Source organism: Balaenoptera musculus, chromosome 10, assembly GCF_009873245.2.
Source record: "Balaenoptera musculus isolate JJ_BM4_2016_0621 chromosome 10, mBalMus1.pri.v3, whole genome shotgun sequence".
In the NCBI taxonomy this organism is placed as follows: Eukaryota; Metazoa; Chordata; class Mammalia; order Artiodactyla; family Balaenopteridae; genus Balaenoptera; species Balaenoptera musculus.
In genome coordinates, this window is record NC_045794.1 from 25,040,042 (window position 1) to 25,060,726 (window position 20,685).

The 20,685-nt window shown below is 33.2% G+C and overlaps 1 protein-coding gene across 2 annotated transcripts in view; it reads right to left on the minus strand.

The window, feature by feature from the left end:
* Window positions 1–1,135: 1,135 nt before the first annotated feature.
* Window positions 1,136–20,685, minus strand: part of ERGIC2 (ERGIC and golgi 2) — a 39,267-nt gene continuing 19,717 nt past the window's right edge. For both annotated transcript variants that reach the window (XM_036866305.1, XM_036866306.1), the window contains 8 exons: window positions 17,224–17,325; window positions 16,137–16,232; window positions 14,060–14,115; window positions 13,062–13,160; window positions 9,297–9,394; window positions 6,534–6,696; window positions 5,376–5,458; window positions 1,136–5,184 (listed from right to left, as the gene is read on the minus strand). In XM_036866305.1, coding sequence (XP_036722200.1) covers window positions 5,122–5,184; window positions 5,376–5,458; window positions 6,534–6,696; window positions 9,297–9,394; window positions 13,062–13,160; window positions 14,060–14,115; window positions 16,137–16,232; window positions 17,224–17,325 — 760 coding nt within the window. In that variant the 3' untranslated portion in view covers window positions 1,136–5,121. The remainder of the gene's footprint in view (window positions 5,185–5,375; window positions 5,459–6,533; window positions 6,697–9,296; window positions 9,395–13,061; window positions 13,161–14,059; window positions 14,116–16,136; window positions 16,233–17,223; window positions 17,326–20,685) is intronic.

A 20,685-nucleotide genomic window follows, 5' to 3' on the forward strand; every position in this document is an offset into this window, starting at 1 on the left:
CAGCTTGTGATGATTAAGCAGTAAAAGTAGGTATCTGCATGAAAGAAAATCCCTAGTTATTTTATATCAAGACCAAGTGACAATAATTTGAGTGCCTAATATATACACTCCAATGAGAAAGAAACTTCTACTTTTGGGAAGGGGACAGTGAGGACAAAGAAAAGGTTATGTTTAAAAAGAAGTTTTGGTAATCCCTATATTCTGCACCTATAAGATATATGATACAGTAACAAACATAACAGAGTTAAAGACAGTCACCACCTGAGGCTATTAATACTAGAAAAAGTTGAGGCAGATGAGCACACAAATCAGAAAAACATTTCTCACAATTTTATACTAACCTAACATCATCTGCAGTTAACAGCTCACTTTAATAAACTGATTTAGAATCTCAAGGTAAACACTGATCTGAGAAGGGCCTAATACCCAAATAGTGTGTTATCTCACAGTGAACATAACAATTAAAGTACGTCAGCCTAAAGCTTCCAAAAACATCAATAATTTTTAAAGTTCATGTAAATCACATGCAAATTTCCACACAGCTATTTTTCTCTGTAACTGCAAATCTAATAATTATACTCTGGGAACATAAGCAACTGCCTAGAGTAAAAAGTAATACTGTCCCATGTGCCCACACAGAGATATGGAAAAATGCTCACTGCCTAGATTACTTTTAAAAAATATTTAAAAAAATTACAAAATAGGGCTTCCCTGGTGGCGCAGTGGTTAAGAATCCGCCTGCCAATGCAGGGGACATGGGTTCGAGCCCTGGTCCGGGAAGATCCCACATGCCGCGGAGCAACTAAGCCCGTGCACCACAACTACTGAGCCTGCGCTCCAGAGCCCGCGAGCCACAACTACTGAAGCCCGTGTGCCTAGAGCCCGTGTTCTGCAACGAGAAGCCACCGCAATGAGACGCCCTCGCACCACAACAAAGAGTAGCCCCCGCTCACCGCAACTAGAGAAAGCCCGTGTGCAGCAACAAAGACCCAAGGCAGCCAAAAATAAATAAATAAATTTAAATAATTTTTTTTAAATTACAAAATAAAATTAGAAATTGCTCAGTTTAGGATGTAACTGGCTTGAAAGACAGGAATGCCCTGTGAGGTGTAGATACAATTATGACAAAGGATACTTAACTGAAATTGAGTTTTAATAGCTAGAAACAGCTCTTAACACACAGGAAAACATTTTAGGTGTGTCCCTACTTTATTTGAAATAGCAGTTCCAAGCTGGAACTGTGAATCGGCTGGGGAGATGTGGGGTTGGGGAACTTTCATCAATCCTAGAAAAACATCTTAAAGAAATTAAAGGTAAGTATAATACAAGAAATCACCAAATTGACTTGCATAGTTGCTTGGAAACAGAATTTACAAAATATTCATTACATAATTATATGCCGTGTTGCTGAAGGTCTGCTTTAGTATGTAGCTTTCATCAATGTACACTTTCCCCCAACACCTTCTCATTCTGAGTTTTACCTTAAAATTATTACACAAATAGCATAAATGAGTTACGATGTTTGGAAGAATTATTCATCTAATTTCTTTTGATAAATATCCAGTACAACTTGGGAGTTGCTGAAACAAAACTATTAAATGTTTTGCTGATTATAATCTTACAGGTTTATAAACTTGAGTCAACTGCTCAATTTTCATCACTCGTCCATTCATAACACGAAAAATCTAGACTAAATCCAATCTCATACAGCAATTTAGCTCCATCTGAAGCAAAGGAAATGTAACTGAGTGATAAAGATTGCTGTAGTTTTCCTAGAAGGAACAAGAAACTGAAATATGAGGAACTGAGGCTTATTTGGGGGTACATGATCGTAAAGGGACAAAGAAGTTGTTGTACAATTTATTTTATTTAGAGTCCAAATGTTCAGGATTGAGACACTAAATGAGTGTTTTGTGGTTTTTTTCTCTTAAAACAACACAATAAAAAAACTACAAGAAACCCAAAAAATCCAAGGCAGTTTGTTTCCTACTCTTAATATAATGCTAAGTGATATTGTCACTAAAATATTTCAAAAGGGGTGGGGGGAACTACAATAAAGAAATAACTTGGATATTACTCCAGGCATCATACCATAAGGTAGTGAACAAATAGTGATCTATTTGGACAGTGCTGACAAAAGGTGACTCACTTTGAAGGTTTGCTACAGCTCCAAACAGAAAGGGAGGAACTTAAGTACTAGGTTAAAGGGCATGATGAGATTTTAAAGATCCTAAGGCTCATGTTTAAGTAATTTTTGAACATTCAAAAATATGCATCTCGAACTGAAGTTTAAGATTCAAAATTTTAAATTTTGAAGCAAGGAGGCTGCATATAAATTTACTTTTTGTTACTTGAATTACTAACCTAAGACATAAAAAGACAATGCATAACATATGTCTACTTATACCGTTAAAAAATTAGGAGATCTTAGTCATTCCTTTATGAATTCCAAAGTTAAGTTAGTATCAAAGATTGTAAACTTTGTCTGCATTAGTAAATTATTTATTATAAAAATTCAGTGCTTTATATCATAAAATGTATATAAGAAAAATGTAGTTATTAATCACCTAAGTTGAGAATTAGAAATAATTTTGTATTTCTCATATTGAGTTAAGCTTTTACCAAGAGGTAGTCTGAGGTGTACAAATACTGTAGCAGAGAATTATTCACCTAAACGTTTCATCTCCTTTTATAGGCCAATATATGCAAACACAGTTTAAAAAAAACACATTTCACATAACTTGAGATCTCAACTCTTAAAAATATTTAGGATGGAATATGTATACATATATATTATGAATGCCCTAATAAAATAAAGAGGATTGAGTAATAAAGTTGGGTATCCTACTGGAGGCACCACAGGCACACACCAAGGCTACCTAATAGGCCAGTACACTGTTCTCTGCAACAGAAAAGAAACACTTGGTGAGGTCAAAAACTCCTAATAAATCCTAACATGCAAGTATACTTCATCATTCATCATACAAAGGGCTGGTCAGAATCTTAGTACTTTGATTGCCCAAAATCTGACCCTATTTGAGGAGTTTCAGGTGGAAACCTTTTTTAACTTATAAAATGGAAATCAATGGCAAAGTAGGATTGTGCTTCAAAGAAATTCCTTTTATAGTCAGTTTTAATGGGACGGATTAATTCCATTAAAATTTTAATATGGTATTTGGAAAACACGGAAACAATTAAAAATCATATATAAGTACCAGAATAATTTTTAAAATCCTTCTTAAAGATACTTAACTGTTACAATCCTAACTGAAAGAAAATAATTCTAAATCAATATTCTTCCTCCTATTTTAAAAATCCCCTGAAACTTAATTGAACTTTCTGACAAGCAGATTCACAGAACCGACATTCAGTCTAAAACAGCTAAAATTTTAATTCTCTCTAATTAAAATTCCTTTTCCTAGTCTACCTTCATTGGAAATAATATCTGAAGAAAAGAAATCAGAAATACGGAGACAGCCATTCATTATTTGGAATTTTCTGAATTCAAAACCTTTCAAAGCATGTTTGTTACCTATATTAATCAGTTAATTTAATGGCTCAATGATAAACTGTATATCTTAAACAATGATACTTCTGTTATTATCTGCAAAATACCATTCCACATAAGCTTGAATGAAAAGTAGTTTTATCAGTATTTCTCCTTCTCTCCATTACATTATCTGCCCCAACTGTTTGACTTTTCTTTTACCTTTTAAAAGAATGCAATTTGAAAAACTCTAACTTGTGATGCCCTGTTCTCAAAAAACCACCATTTTAAATCTTGTCTTTTAATCTTGGCCTTGTTACTTACCTGGAATTTTGTCTCCCCATTTCCCTAAATGACTTAAACCATGAGAATTGGTTGATGATTCTTCTACTATCATTAAGTATTACAAAAGGAAAAATGATATTGGCACACATATGCCAAATTTAGTTTTTAACAGCACCTGAGTGATATACCCCTCTCATTATTTTCAGTCTTTTATAGTCTATAAATTTAAAATCAATCCTTAAATAGTAAGAAAGCTAGACCAACACAATCTAATACAAAATCAATCACATTCAGGACATTCTGAATGCAGACACTTCTTTCATAATACAGTTTTACAGTTTAACGGACATTGTTTAATATTATAATCTCTCAGATCCGACATTATCTTGTCTTACTTAAATATTTGCCTCATACGTCTATTTTATTTAAAGTTACCCTGTTGCCCACTCACCATAACACATACAAAATATGCTACTTATCCTCTTAATCTTTTACAGACTGGTAATTTTCATCATTAGTAGTGGATCTTTTTATTACTCACCCCCTGCTCCCAAAGTATACCAATAATAAGGATCAGATTAGGAAACTTAGCATCTTTTTTAAACATGTGCTTTCTTCTCCCTGTATAAGTGCCCACTATATAATTTGTAAATGATATCTCTGTTACGTATTATAGCATCTATGTACCTGCCCCTGTAAGAATTCACCTTAGTCTTTCATGACCGTGCCCTGATCAGAAAAGTCAATCGCCAGAGTTTAAAAAAAAGCAGTAACCATCCTAAAACTGAATTATTGGATAAATGGTCTTGTCGTTATGGCTTAACAGTCATATGGCTATAACACAGGGACCCCTCCCTCTCTTCCTTTATTAACAATGGGACCTGACCACACTTTTTAAAGTCTAGACTAGTTTTCCACATGTTTTACATATTTTATTCTGACATCATATCTTTTAAAAACAAACAGATGCAAACATTTGCACTTATCAATGCCATTTTCTTTAGATGTGGTTTGACTTCTTCCTTCAGGCTCTTTGTCATCAAGAAGCAAGGTTTGATTTCGATACTGCCATTTGCTATGAAAATATCAGAAGGGGTCATCTTCAACGCAATATTCCAGTGGGCTTATTCACTGATTAGATTAGCTGCATAATTTCTTCTAGGACATTTGTAAGAGACACAACACATATAGGATTTCAGTTTGGGTTTTTTTCTTTTTTTTTTCCCCCCTAGGGTGATTCCTGCTTCTCATTCATATTTTCTTTTCTTTGAATATATTGCACAATATTTTATTATTAAAAAAGGTTTCACGTCTCAGGCAAAAAGTTTTTCTCCTTTACTTGGGAGGTGCTAATGTGTATTATTTTCTAAAAGAGGTAAGTGGTTGTCTGTGTGGCCATCTTCAAAGGGAACCTAGGGAGGAACAAAAAGACCAAAGCATTAGTTTTATTCCTTACACTATTTCCTCTAAACACAACACTTTATTTTGGGCAATTTCTTTCTGGGCGCCAAGAGCTACTATTTAGATATATGATACTATACTATCATAGTATCAATGATACTATGACTTAGAGATCAGCACCCATTTATACTACACCACTTACAGAACTGACGGGTTTGTAGGCTCCAAGTCTGAAACGACAGTAAATTATTTCGACTATAAATTTTCCAATTCCATGTAACATGCCTGTAATAAAAAATAAGTTTATGTTTTTAATTAAATTATGCTTTTAATAAAACTTCTTCCTAAGTTATTCATTTCCTAATTTTGTAAGTAAGAATAAAAAACTATTATAAAGGAATAGATAAGGAAACAGTTTGCTTTATTCACTTCCACAGTCAAAAATATCAAGACAATTGAATTTTAAAATAAACGAATTTCTTTTCAAAATCACAAGGCCACATAATTCATGACCTTGACAAAGCAATCTTTTCAAAGGTGCTTAATATGTCTCACACCCACACAATTTTGAAAAATAAATACTACTAGCACCACAAATTTAAATGAATCTAAATAAAGCAGTAACAGAAACTTTCATAAGAAAATCTATTCATCCATTTTAAAAATATAATTCAAACTATATAAACTCCATGTAATATTAAATAGAGGTTAGGATAAAAAAGGAACTGTTTCCTTTCTTTATCTATTATACTTAACTCTCAAATTTTCACAATTACAATTCTGCAAGTTATCTTTGAGAGAATCCCATAATCTTAGGGCGAAAAGACCAAAAGTCATAAAAACATTACTGACTAAAAAATTTGTTTTCACATATTTCATAGTTCAACATACCATAAGATACAATTTTACATTGTGTACAGTTAAAAATACCTTAACTGAAAAAGAAAATTTACATTCAAAGTATCTACTATTTCTAGGCATTTTCTCATCTAATCCTACAACACACTTGCAAGTTAGGTATTATTATTCTCATTTTTATATAGAGAAAACAATTTCAGAAAATTTAGGTGACCTACACAAGGCTATCCCCATGTAAATGACAGAACTTGGGTCCAATTCTAGGCTCTCTCTAGCACACTAAGTAATCTCCCGTAAATCACTGAATGCAGTGAACTGAGTTATGTGCAACGCTTAATCAATACAGTTTTTGAGGTCTGAAATTAAATCTTAAAGAAAAAGTTCTTTAAGTATCAAAACATGAGAATGTGTATATTTCTTTCCCCTTTTAAGTAAAAGCATCTTGATTTCTACTGTTAGCAGAACTTTTAGAAATTAGACAAAAAAAGGAATGAATCTTAACCTGTTGTTGAAAAGATTCCTCCAACAATACCACAAAGCCTTACAAAAAACTGCCAGAGTGGCATATGCTCCTCAGTAACTGTCACCATAAGAGAGCTGAGATCATATTTCATAAAAATCCCAGAGACTCCATGGCTGCCTGCAGCATGGTTAATGACACGTTCCTAAAGGAAGGCAAAAGGAAGGGGAGAGATAGGAGGAAGAGACAAACAGGATTCACATCATTAGGTTACTTGTATACAGTCAATATGAAGCCCTCCAGCCCTCCTGAACAAGAGGGACAACCAAATCTCTTTACGAATTGTCCTACTAGACCAAGCTCTCCAGAAATAGCAAATTATTCTGTATTCTTTGTATGGTTAGCTTTTGAAGCAATCAAAAGAACAGAATCATTTTTTACTATTTTCTCAAAAAGGTCACTTTACATACTACAAGGTTTCTACTAAACTCAAGAGTTTATATGGCACATTCTTCATTGACCAAGTCAATGAAAACTACATTCCTATTTTGACATACTTTTTGTATTATTCCTTTGCTAAGAATTTACAAAATAATTCTATCTACTTCCTGTCATTTGAACGATAAGATTTAAAACCAATTTCAATTTCTGTTGTTCCTTTTAAACTATATGAGATAGAGTACAGGAAGAAAACATAATACATTAATTTGAAAGATATCAATATCTGAGCTACTGGTTCAGTTTTTAAAGGAATTTTTTTCTTGAAAGGAGTGTAACTAAAATTATAAACCTACCACAGTGTGCACACTGAGTGAGAATATATTGTTTCATTCCATCCTGTTTACACTTCAAAACTCAAGTTTGCAAATTTCTAATAAATTTCTATTATAGCATGAAACAACTATGCTACCACAGTGCTTTGTCATGATTTTTGTGTCAGGCCCTACCTGTTTTTACTAAGCTGTAACTAAACTGCAAGCTTTAGGAAGACAAGTAACATGGGAAATTAAAACAATTTCATGTGGGCATTACAAAACCTCTTTGCTTATTAGCACAACAGAGCCTTATAAGCCATTGATCAAGTTTCCAATATAAAGTGACTTCATCTTAAAGTTCTGGTAAGTTCAATATTTTGCCGAAATTATAAATATATTGTCACCACCTATGTGAGTGGATGTTGTTTTAGGGATCACGGTGTCTACATAACAAAAGACTCATAATGATTCACTTTTGGTCTAGGAACAATGAAGGTCAGCCCTGTCCTTCTCATCCTCCACTCTACCAACTCCAGTTATTCCTTTTTTTTTTTAAAGTGAAATACAACTACTGTAGTTGCCCTGTCAGTACTAACACACCCCACAAAGGTCAAATGCTCTGGGATTCTATTTTTTTTTTCTTGTCGATTTACTTTTGTTATTTAAAATACATCCTGGAGATAATTTCATATCAGTATATAGATATCTTTCTCTCTCTCTTTTTTAAAGTTGCATGTTCCTCCATTGTGTCGATGTATCACTTGGGTTGTTTCCAGTCTTCTGCCATTACAAGTAACAAAACGAATAGTCTCATATACAACATCACTTTTTTTCCACTGTATCTTTGGATACAATTTCTAGAAGTGGGATTGCTGGGTCAAAAGGTAAATGCATATGTCATTCTGCAAATATCGCCAAACTCCCTTCCAAGAGACTATGCCATTTTGCACTTCCTTAGCAATGTATGCATGCCTGTTTTCCCCAAAGCCGTGCTGCTGTGTAGACTGCCTGACCTTCAGGTGTTGCCAACCTTAGTGAGAAATGGTATCTTCCCACCCATAAAGAAATGCTAAAAAGCACAATATATACTTGTAGACACTTTACCTAGTTTCTCTTTCTCTCTGTATGTGAGTGTGCGTGTGCACACACACACACACACGGAGTTACACATACTTGATTTTCCCTCCTGAACCATTTGAAAAGTTATAAACACGTGACACTTCACCCCTAAAAACTTTAGTATTTAGTTTTCCAAGAATAAGGAAAACTCTACAATTACTGAGGACATAGTCAACATAAGTTATAAGACTATCAAAGGAAAATTTCATATGGAGGAAAGCAAATTTTTAAAAGCACTTAAATTTTAGAATTCTTCTGGATACTAGTATTTGAATATTCACCATTCTTGAACACAGTAAGAAAACATAGCTTATAAAAATAAAAAATTAACAACAAAAAGAATGAAAGAAAGAAAGAAAACATGGCCCCAGAGTAGGTGAGAAATCTGTTAAACTGCCCAATTCCAAAATTCTGCTTCTCACTGTCAATATTTACTTATAAGGCCACTCCACCCTAAGGTTACAGAACGTTTGTCCTCTCAATTAGATGAATATGAAGCCCTAACTTAGGAAGGCAAACCCTCTAAATCTGCTATCTGAGTCACAATAACCATGTGTGTCCCAGGGTAGATACATTAATTAAAAAATAAATAACAGAGAAATCAGAAAATCTGCTGGCAGATTAAAAAAACCGCTTATACCAATACATGGGAAAAACATTAAAAATTAAGATATTAAGAGTAAAATAATTAATATCATAGTTTAATAACTTTTTACTAATTGAAAACATTCCAGATTTTTAAAATCTACTTCTTTTCTTACTCTAAAACATACTTAATACCCATTTCTGATATTTTATTGACTTAAAATAAAATGTCAATGCATTTCAAATTTTAAATGGAGGAGGGCATTACCTGGAACTCCAAACTAATTTTGTAGAGGGACTATAAAATGCTTTAAATAAATAATTTTACCAGTTGGATTCAACTTACCCTTTCTGTCACAGAAAACTGATGGGTGTCTGCTGAAATTTTATATGTATGCAGTTTTGTTGGCACGATTGTAATAAAATATTGGAACATCTGGTTGTCTAGAATAAAAACAAAATGTAGTTTTTTTCATCAATCCAGTAGCAATGAAACTACTGCCAAATACATCAGCCTTCCATTAAATACATCTAATCTGAAATTTAATGCTACTTATAACTTAATGTCTAACAAAAAAATATTATAAAAGAATCAATGAAAGCAATATATTCACACTTGGTAAAACAAGTTCTCAGTAAGCATAAAATAGTCACACAGGGCTTTCCTGGTGGCACAGTGGTTGAGAATCTGCCTGCCAATGCAGGCGACACGGGTTCAAGCCCTGGTCTGGGAAGATCCCACATGCCGCGGAGCAGCTGGGCCCGTGAGCCACAATTACTGAGCCTGCGCGTCTGGAGCTTGTGCTCTGCAACAAGAGAGGCCGCGATAGTGAGAGGCCCGTGCTCCGTGATGAAGAGTGGCCGCCCTTGCCACAACTAGAGAAAGCCCTCGCACAGAAAAGAAGACCCAACACAGCCATAAATAAATAAATAAAAACACTTAAAAAAAAAAAAAGTTAAAAAAAAAAAATAGTCACACAGACACACACACACATCTATTAGAAGATGTCAAAAAAGATGAGCTAGTGATCTAGTTAGATATCCTTTATAATCATTATCATCTTTTTATAAAATATGGAAAATAAAAGCATTTCTTTATATTACAGAAACTAATAAAAATAAAGTTATAATAGCATAACCACCACAAGACACATTTTCAGTTTCTACTAATATCTGAAGAGAAATAAATAAACCAAAACTGAATTAGCTATTGGATATATAAACCAAAATGTAGCCTTTGGATAAATATGAAGAATCAATACCACAGTAGGAAAATAAGCAAAGAAACTACTCAATGATGGCCTGGGGTTACTATGTTATCAAAATGATCATATTTATATAGTCATTAGGCATTTCTAGGTTTAATACAAGTCATAAACACCAGTATATTACTAATTATTAATTAATTTTAAACAATTAACAGTTCACATAATACAAAACATGTTAATTCTCTAGGTCTACATTCTAGAAAATTTAGAACTAGATATATCTATCTATAGTTTCAGCTAGGTAAGTGAATAGGGCCTCATTACGTTTGCGATGTACTTCACGTCACATGGTGATAATTGTGTATGATAACTGAGTACATGAATAAAATATATCAGTTTTAAATGTATGGTTTGATAAATTTTGACAAACGTTTTTATCCATACGATCACCACCACTATCAAAATATAAAACATTTTAATCACCCCAAAAAGTTCCTTTGAACCCCTTTTCAGTCAATCCCTTCTACCTCTGGTCCTAGGCCAACCACTAATCTACCTTCTATTGTTACAGACTAGTTTTGCCTATTCTAGAATTGCATATAAATGGAGGTATACAGTATGTATTTTCATGTGTCTAGCATGAATTAATTTTTATTTTTATTTCCATCAGTTCAATTTCTCTGTCTCTTATCTCAGTGTAATTCAGAATAGTAGAGGGAAAGGTAAAATTGTAGATAGAAGGGAGAGGTAAGAGTAATAGTCTCTTTAACACTAACATTAAACAAGTTTCTAACAAAATAAAGCAAAGCCTGTTTCAACTTCACCATTTCTTATTTCACCTACCACTATAACTACCACTTGTACCACTATAACTTTCAAAAACATAAAACAGTTTTTGGCCAGTTCTATTATTACTTTCAACTTAAATCCTAAATATTACCACAGATAATATTAGAGCAAAAGTGTGTCAACTTTGTCCACCACTAATAAGTGGCTTATCAACTGTGGACGATCTTTCATCCTTTGAGTTGTTCTCTGATGTAAACTGAACTGCTCAATCTGTGCTTATTTTTAAGGTGTTTTACAAATATCTCTATTACATCATAAACAAAAATAACAAGCTGAAAGTGATCGGAGAAGAAGGTGTTCAAGTATGAAGTATTTATGAAAAAAAAGATGAAATTGAGAGTGGTGAGGTTATAACCAATGCTGTACACATGGGTGGGATAATTAGACTTGAGGGAAAAAATGAGAGACAAAGGAAATCTCACCACGTGAGGAATGAAGTCCAATGCAATGAATAGTAGCCAATGCGGGTCAAAGAAACGTGACAGGGAAAATTGGAAACCTTTTAAGCTATGGAGAGAGAACTGCTGAAGACCTATTTGTCTAATATATAAGTCTGTTAGATAACTTAATGGCCAGGCAGGGGGAAAATGCTGTTGCATTAGATTTTGCTGCAAGCCACAAATTGTTCCAAAGGTTATAGCTCTGTCCAAATCTGCACAGCATTAAAGATGTCACTGCTAAGTAATCCCCTCAAAATTCCTACATGAAGGAGGGGGTAGTTACCTGAATCCAACAGATCCGTAATGCTGAATTTTTTCTTTTTTGAAAAAGAGGCCCAATAGAACATATATTAGGAAGGAGCAGAGTATACCTGCTTTAAAGCTTTGAATAACCTACTGACATTCATCTCATGCCATTTTATAAAATAACTCTAAACACCTCTTAGTCTTCCTGAACATGTAAATTTAAAGAGTCTTTTGAAAATTAATCTGTTCATATTTAGATCTGCTTCTTTACAAAAATGTATAGTTCATTTTAGCATCTTGAAACAAAGTATTAACCAACATGTTTTCAACTGAGCATCTTTTGTAATATTTAAGGTATTTTGGTGTAGAATGAACACATAAAGATGAGATTACACAGAACAAAGCTTGTAATTCTCAGAATGTTTTTACTCACACATTTCCAAATTTAGTACACTCAAGCTTCCTTGAGTGAAACATTCCTACACAAACATAAAATACTCATGAATTCTAAATAAAACATCTTTAATGTATCTGATTACAACACTATGCTAAAAGAGTAAAATACTGAAAAGAACATTAATAAATCTATTTGAATTAATAAAAAATGAAATCCTTAATTACAGTTTTGCAAAGGCTAGAATTCCTAGTGGCACAGGAAGCTTTAGACATCCTTAAGGCATATCATATAATATGACTATTTAAGAAGAAAGGCAACCAAAAATCTTCAAAAAACATGAGAACAGATAATTTAGTACAAAATTAAGGAAATAATCCATCCATATTTGCATAAACTTAAATTTTAAATGGAATAGATGGTTAAAACAAACAGTAATAAAAGGTATCTGTACTACTTCTGACTGTGTTAATACCAAACCATTCTAGAAAAACTCTAGGTTTCTGATGTTTGTAAAATTCTCTAGAGAGGTTTCTGATATGGTAAATACAGTATAGATTTTAGAACTCTGAGCCTACACAAAGAAGAAAATTCTTCTTATAATGTTCAAACTTTCTTTTGTTCTTATTCTTTCTTTGTTGAATATGGAAAAGCAGTTATGCCCTCTTAACACATTAACCTTTCATATATTTAGAGAGCTTTTAAATTCTACTCCTTCTCCTGATTACTTCTGACTAATTCCTTATTCTGTTCCATGGCTCATTTTTTACCATTTAAAATTCATCCACTACTAGAACAAATGCTCTTACACACATCTCCACTTAAAGATGATCAGCATTTAAACCACTTCAAGATTTATCTGTTTATCTGTTACAAGGGGGTTAGGAAGAGGATTATTTAAAATGTATTAATATCAAAGTTATAAGAACAATTTGCCTACATGCAAATTCCAACAGTAATTATTAAATACTTACGATCTAATGCAATTTTTTCAGTTCCATCTAAAGGATTAATAATTCCTGGAACAAGCTCTCCAAAAGACAAATGATCTATTCTGTGAGAAAAATTGTAAGCTAAGAGGCAAAAAAAACCAATTAAGTAGAGAAATTAAATTATTCGAAACTACATGTTACAGATTAGTTCACATTCTTACCTATTCTCAAATGAAAATATCTAAAATCTGCTGGTATAATAATATAGTATTTAAAACCATATTATTTTGAGAAAAATGCATGCAAATATGTGGGAATTATATGTATAGAGGTAAACACATTCTGATAAAATGCTATATCGCAAATTTCATAATTATATACAAAGTAATATCGAAGAAATAATATGACATCTAATTCTGATAAACAAAAAAATAAGTCTTTTCTAGTCCAAATCATTATATAGAAACAGGATTGTGTTGTTAGAAGAACTGAGATGATGTCCATGAAACTGATCAGATATATTTTTAATACACACTATTGCTTTAGCACATTTCTGTAACTAAACTTGTTTATTATGGAATTTCTTATTTGTTTTTGTTGTCTAAAGGAGACTTTAAAAACTAAGTTTTATGATAATCATTACACAAAACTAACTTGAATACTTTATATATGTGTGTAAATGTCCATATTTAAATTTACATATTGAAACAAGCTTCAAATATATTCTCTTCACTATCTGTAAAAACTAGCAGAAAAAAAAAAAAAAAAGCAGAAATGTGTACTAAGTGATATAAAGCACACCAAGGCTGCTTCTCCCTACCTCAGCAACTTCTGAGCTATGACTAAAAAGAAATATAGGTAGCTTAAAGACAAGAGAAAATGGATTAGTCAATAAGTTAGATCATTTATTTTCTCCTTTAGATATCTTCTTTTGGCATACCCCACTTCCAAAGCCCTACCTTGCACCAGCACTAAAAATTAAAAAACACACTTTTTTTGCAAGGACATCTTCACAGAAAGAAATTTCAGAAACTGCTTACAGTCGTGGTTGACAAGTGCTGCCAAGTGTGCATGACCTCGGGGATGTGGAATTGCCCTGAAAGGAGGAAAAAAAGATTAAAGTAATAACATTTAAATACATAACTAATTAAAATCATAAAAGGGATCTTTCCTAAGTTATATAATTTTCTTAGTATAAAATAATATAACATACTTGGCCCACGATTTAAGTAGGTAAATCTCATCTCAGTAATGCAATAAACTGGGGGTTGGCAAACGTTTTCTGTAAAGAGTCAGACAGTAAATATTTTAGGTTTTGTGGGCCAAGATGCAAAACTGAAGATATTATGTAGTTACATAACAAGAGAGAAAACAAATTTTCACAAACTTATTAATGAAATTCAAATGATAATAGTAGTAACTGAGTACTTTTTTAGAATCCAGGTATTTTTGCTGGGAGATAACATTTTGCTTTACTGGGGTTTAGAGTTGACATTCTCTATTTTCAAAATCCCAGATAGGATAAGGATAGGATACAAACCAAATGCTTTTCCATTTGGCCTCTCTTACTGATAATATGAGTTATCACATGGAGAGGTAAGTGAAATTGAGAACAAAGGCCAAAATATAGGAGTTCTTACAATATCTGTCAACGTTACCCTCTTTCAGTTAGTTTTGGAGTAGGATATTGTTTGTATCCAGAAGTGCAATAAAACCTTCTAAATTTCTTTGAGCCAACTATTATTTGTTGACTATATGATACCAAGAAATTCTAAGGTTCCCATCTACAGGTTGGGGATGGAGAGAATAGGTCCTGGCAACAGCAACAAAACAACAAAACATGAATGTTAAGAAGAGTGGGATAACAAAGACAAAGCAGGGAATTCCCTGGCAGCCCAGTGGTTAGGACTCAGCACATTCACTGCCGAGGGCCCGGGTTTAACCCCTGGTTGAGGAAGTAAGATCTCACAACCCATGTGGCACGGCCAAAAAAAACAAAACAAAAGCAAAGACAAAGCAAATGCTTGATTTGATCTGATCACTGTAAACACTGAAATAATTTTGCATAGACGTCTAACACTGTCTCTATATATTTAAAAAATCTCCAGCCATGCTCTGTCCTGTTTTATGGCCTTTCCCTCAGTCTAGATGCCATTCTCTCCTTTTATATATAAAATTCCTAATCATCCATTAGTGTTCCAAGGTTTTCCTCAATAAAGCCTCCACTGACTTGCAGAGTACGTCAGGTACCTTGTTACATAGTTTCTTATCAGCCATACATAGTTTTCCTTTATAACTTCAATACAACTATAATTAAATAATTATTAGTGTAATTCACTGTTTAAAATTCAGATTCTCTCATAGAATGTCAGCATCACAAGGGCAAAAACCCTTTCTCTGTTTTTCGCTGTTTCATCTTTAGTATCTAGCATGGTACTTTGCACATAGTAAGTACTGAAAAAATGTCTTTTGCAATGAAGAATTGTTCAGTTTTGCAAGTCTAGGTGGAAGGAAGGAAGGGAGGGAGAAAAGCAGAGAAAGAGAGAGGAGATAATTAGAGAATCTATTTATTCATTCAGGAATTTACCAAGTGTTTATTATATGACAGTTTCTGTGCTGGGTTCTGCTCATGAAGGCAGGTGGTCTGGTATTTTTCCTTAACATTTACCTAATTTAACTTTATCCCAGACACATTTCTAACTACATCAAAATACTTGTCTCGTACTGGTCAGGGATTATATTTTGATGAGGATCACCAAAAGGAAAAACAAAACAAAAACCTAATATCCAACAAAATGAACAAATTAATGAAATGTCTAGGTAAGAGCTTTCTGGCTACTAAAACTTGGCAAGCTGAAGGTTTTAATTCATATCTACCTACAGCTTATATACTTTAATATATGAAATATGACATGACTGTTTTTCTTTTGTTTTGAAGCAGTAGTTTTTAAAGTTAGTAGTCTTCTCTATCCTGAGGTTGAAGGCTGAAGACATCAAAAATATACATTTTAAGAGTTTTCTAGTGGTTAGTTATATATTATTTGATTAACAAAGAATTTACTTTTAACCAAACTGCCAACTTGTTTAAAGTATTTTCAGTAAGTGAAAAGAACATACTTGCCCACAGTTATGTGAAAATTCCCTGCTACTTTATTGACATATAGATGACCACGAATTCTGCAAGCATCTGGAGGCTGTGATGAATCATCTTCCCTGTTACAACAAGATATATTAGAATTACTTACAACATATTCAATAAAGTCACCATATTTCTGGTGAGAAAATTTTATAGAGGGGAAAAAAAAAATCCCTAAAGATCAATTTTTAGGTAATGTTCTAAATGTCAAAAGTAGAATAGCAGTTTTTTGAAGTCTACACATTTATTAAAAAACATCTACAAAATGAAAAAACTTACATAATTATTATATATATATATTTTATTTACACAAATATAAAATTTCAAGGTTATTCAAATTTAACCAGAGGACTAAGTCTAATGAAAGAAGAAAAATTAAAGTAAAGAATTACTAGTCTAACAAAGACATGCTTTTATCATGTTTCTGGTACTTTAGGGGACAGGAAGGGTTGGGAAAAAGAATGAGTAAGGGAAGGGCAGGCCACTTAACTTCAAATAGACATTAACATTTTCTTCCTAAGCAAATGTAAAACCTCTGTTTAGTTTTAAATTTAAATGATCATTTTCATGATTATAGCATTTCCAAATATCAGCTCTTCTAATCTATAAAAGAGACAAAAAGTGAAATAAAAACATGAAAGTCCTAACCAAAGTTTATACATCCTCATAATGGTAAATGAAATTAATTTGTTCTTAAAACCTAGTACAATTTTATATGAAGGTACACCATACACACATAAAAGAGAAAAATTAAATGAAAATAATATTTGGGATAATCCTGATCAATATCACAGGCCATAAATTTAAGAGTAAAAAAGACATCTTGAGACTTCTCTGGCGGTCCAGTGGTTAAGACTCCGCGCTTCCACTGCAGGGGGCGCGGGTTCAATCCCTGGTTGGGGAACTAAGATCCCATATGCCACACGGTGCAGCCAAAAAAAAAAAAAGACATCTCATCATACAGAATGATTACATTTTCTCTAAGAAATATAAGATTCAGAGGAATAAACCAATACTAAAATTATGTCACAGTAAATTCTTAATAAATAGTCTCACAAAATCTCCCACCTTGGTGGAAGTGCTGTTGATGTACTTTTAAAAGCACTTTTAAATATCACATCTTGAAGTGAATGTTCTTCTTGCAGTCTACTCTGAATCAGCTGTAGCATCCTAAATACAAAACAAACAAGCAATAGTTAAAAAATACAGTAAGACACACAGAGAAAGCCAACACTATTTTAAAAATAACACAGGTAGTTGACTTAGCTAAGCCATACATTTATTATTACATAACTTTACTCTAAAATAAAGTCCTAAGTATTCTTTGGTCATTTCCTTGAAAGTAGGAAAAGTGAGGGAGCATGGCTAGAGGTCTAACAGCTGGGCTCCTTATGTCAGTCTAATTCCATCAGTAATGAACGTGTGGACCCTAATTACATGTCCATTATTGGTGGAATCAGGGTCACCAAGAAAGAACTTCTGTTCACCTGAATATCTAAATTCAGCTTTCATGCATGCATGCAGCAATAACAAAATTCTTAGTTTTTGTCGGGCATTGAATAAAATGTTATAGATACAAAGAATGAGACAAATAAGAGGCCACATAATAGATCTGATGGACTTAAAGGGGCAGATTACTGGGGGTTAAACCCACACAGGAGCATCCAATTCTCATTACAAACCAGGCCACAGTGACATTTAATATCACCTAGTGTCTGCCTTTTCCAAAGAAACCTGAACTTTGACAAGACCACTCTAAATGAAATATTATATTCTACCTATAATTTTTAAAAAGAATATCAGCATATAAGGTATAGGATTATAGAGAACAAAGTATACATTTGAGAACTCATGCTTAGATTTTCTTTTTAAATATACTTAGCCACTAAAAACACATTAGTTGCTTGAAGATTTTTTTTACAAAATTGTTACATTTACAATAACTCATGAAATTACTTATTCTGAAGAACAAAACCAAGAATAAAAGTATTTCTTCTCTCTAATATTTCTAACATTTTCAGCAATAACTTTGTATCTTTAGATATAATCCTATTTTATATCCTTTAATCTATATCTTTATATAACTAACATCCAAAGTCACCTGTATCAGAGTTCAAACTCAGAAAGTACAAAATTTATACCCAGAGGGAAAGGAGGGATGAATAGACAAAACTGGGAATTTTCAGGCCAGTAAAACTACAGGTACTGTAATGGTGAGTACATGTCATTATGTATTTGTTAAAACTCACAGAGTGTACATCTCCAAGAGTGAACTCTAACGTAAACTATGGACTCTGGGCAATAATGATGTGTTCATGTAGGTGCATAGATTGTAAGAAATGTACCACTCTGGTGTGGGGTATTGATAACAATGGAGGCTGTACATGGGTGGGGGCAGTGGGTATTTGGGTACTCTGTACTTTTCACTCAGTTTTGCTGTAAACCTAAAACTACTCTTAAAAAGTCTTTATATATTTATATACACATACATACACATAAATAACTTGGAAAAATTATTAACAAACATAGGAACTTAAAGAAGAAGCAAATGTAAATCAGAATATATTTCACATCCCATCATAATGATATAATAAACAATTTTTAGAAGTGCAAGTGAGAGATAAAGATAAAATACATATGCACCACCCACTAAGAACACTGGTAACAGGCCTATTTAAAATAAAAAGTCATTTTTATACTGTAAATTTAGTAGAAATAAAAAACAGTAATCAGGAAGGCTATGTCCAGGGTTTGAGATTTCCTTTTAACAAAGGAAAGAGATTAATTGGGATCCTAAATATTTTAAGAAAGCAGAACAATTGAAAGAAAACTTAAATATCTTTTAGCAAATTCTATAGGTAAAGAACGTTTTGGTATGCACATTATTCAGGTTGTTAGGCCTTTGGCATCTCTAGTCCATTCAAGAATATTTGTTTAGAAGCAGAACATGATAATCTAGGAAGCTTCAAGAGGCCAGATCCCATCTTCAGATTTACATGTACAAAGACTTAAAATCTTTAGATCTAATGCTAACAGAAATTGAAAGCTTCATATTTTTGCATGTCTTGTATTTCCAGAGTTCAACTTTTATTGCTTGGTCAGTGGGAAAAGAGGTTGATGACACCAAACTGTGTGTCTTCTGTTTCCAGAGTTCAAGTTTTAGTGCTGGGCAGTGGGAAAAGAGGTTGATGACACCAAACTGTGTGTGTGTGTGTGTGTGTGTGTGTGTGTGTGTGTGTGTGTGTGTGTGTGTGTGTGTGTGTGTGTGTGTGTACGTGTATAACTTCTGCCTCAAATATACCAATAAATACCCGAGCTTATATTCCATATATAAAAGGATGTAGAAAATTCTACTACAATGGAAAATGTCCATTACAATCTCTTCTCTCACTTACTACTGGTCTTGAACACTAAATAAAATTCTAGATGAAAGGAGACTTCTCACTTTAACATTTCTGGAATAAAGTAATGTATTTCATCTCTGGATTGCTCTCTACTAAAAACGCTAGAAGCCCAGAGACACCTAATATTCAGTTATTTTGTTCAACACATTCGTTTCAACTTTAATTTTAAAAGCTCTCCAAATGGTGAAAGTGGAAATTAAAAGAGAAAGGCCTTTGAAATGTATTTAGGGACTAGAAAGAAAAAAAAAAAAAAAAAGGTTAAAAAAATTTTGTTGTAATAATCTTAAGTTAGGTAATGCCTTTTTAAGCATAAGACATAGTCTAGAAAACAAAAAGAAAGAAAAGAATGGGGATGGGGTAACCATTTATAACAAAGAACTAATTTCTTTAATATACAAAAAATCGGGCTTCCCTGGTGGTGCAGTGGTTAAGAATCCGCCTGCCAATGCAGGGGACACAGGTTCGAGCCCTGGTCCAGGAAGATCTCACATGCCACGGAGCAACTAAGCCCGTGTGCCACAACTACTGAGCCTGCACTCCACTCTAGAGCCCATAAGCCACAGCTACTGAAGCCCGTGTGCCTAGAGCCCGTGCTCCGCAACAAGAGAAGCCACTGCAATGAGAAGCCCAGCACCGCAATGAAGAGCAGCCCCCCAACCCCCACTCGCCACAACTAGAGAAAGCCCTCGCGTAGCAACAAAGACCCAATGCAGCCAAAAAACAAACAAAACAAAACAAAACAACCAAAAAATTATTTAAAGTTATTAAGAAAAAAACCAACAACCAAGCAAAATGGGCATACGGCATGAGCAAGCAGTTTCACACACACAAAAATACAAACGGGAAAAAAAAAATCCACAGATATTCAATTGATTTACAAAGAAATGTTAACTAAAACAAGTGCAATACCAGTTTTCACCAATCAAATTGGCAAAAATAAAAAAAGTCTGGTTATACCCACTGTTGGTGAGGTTGTATAGAAACAAGTACTCTCACATACTGATAGCTTTGGAATATAAATGAAACTATTTGGGGAAGATGTTTGGCATTATCTATCAAAATTTTTTTCCAGTTTTACTAATATATAACATTGTATAAGATTAAGGTATAAATATATGATTTGACA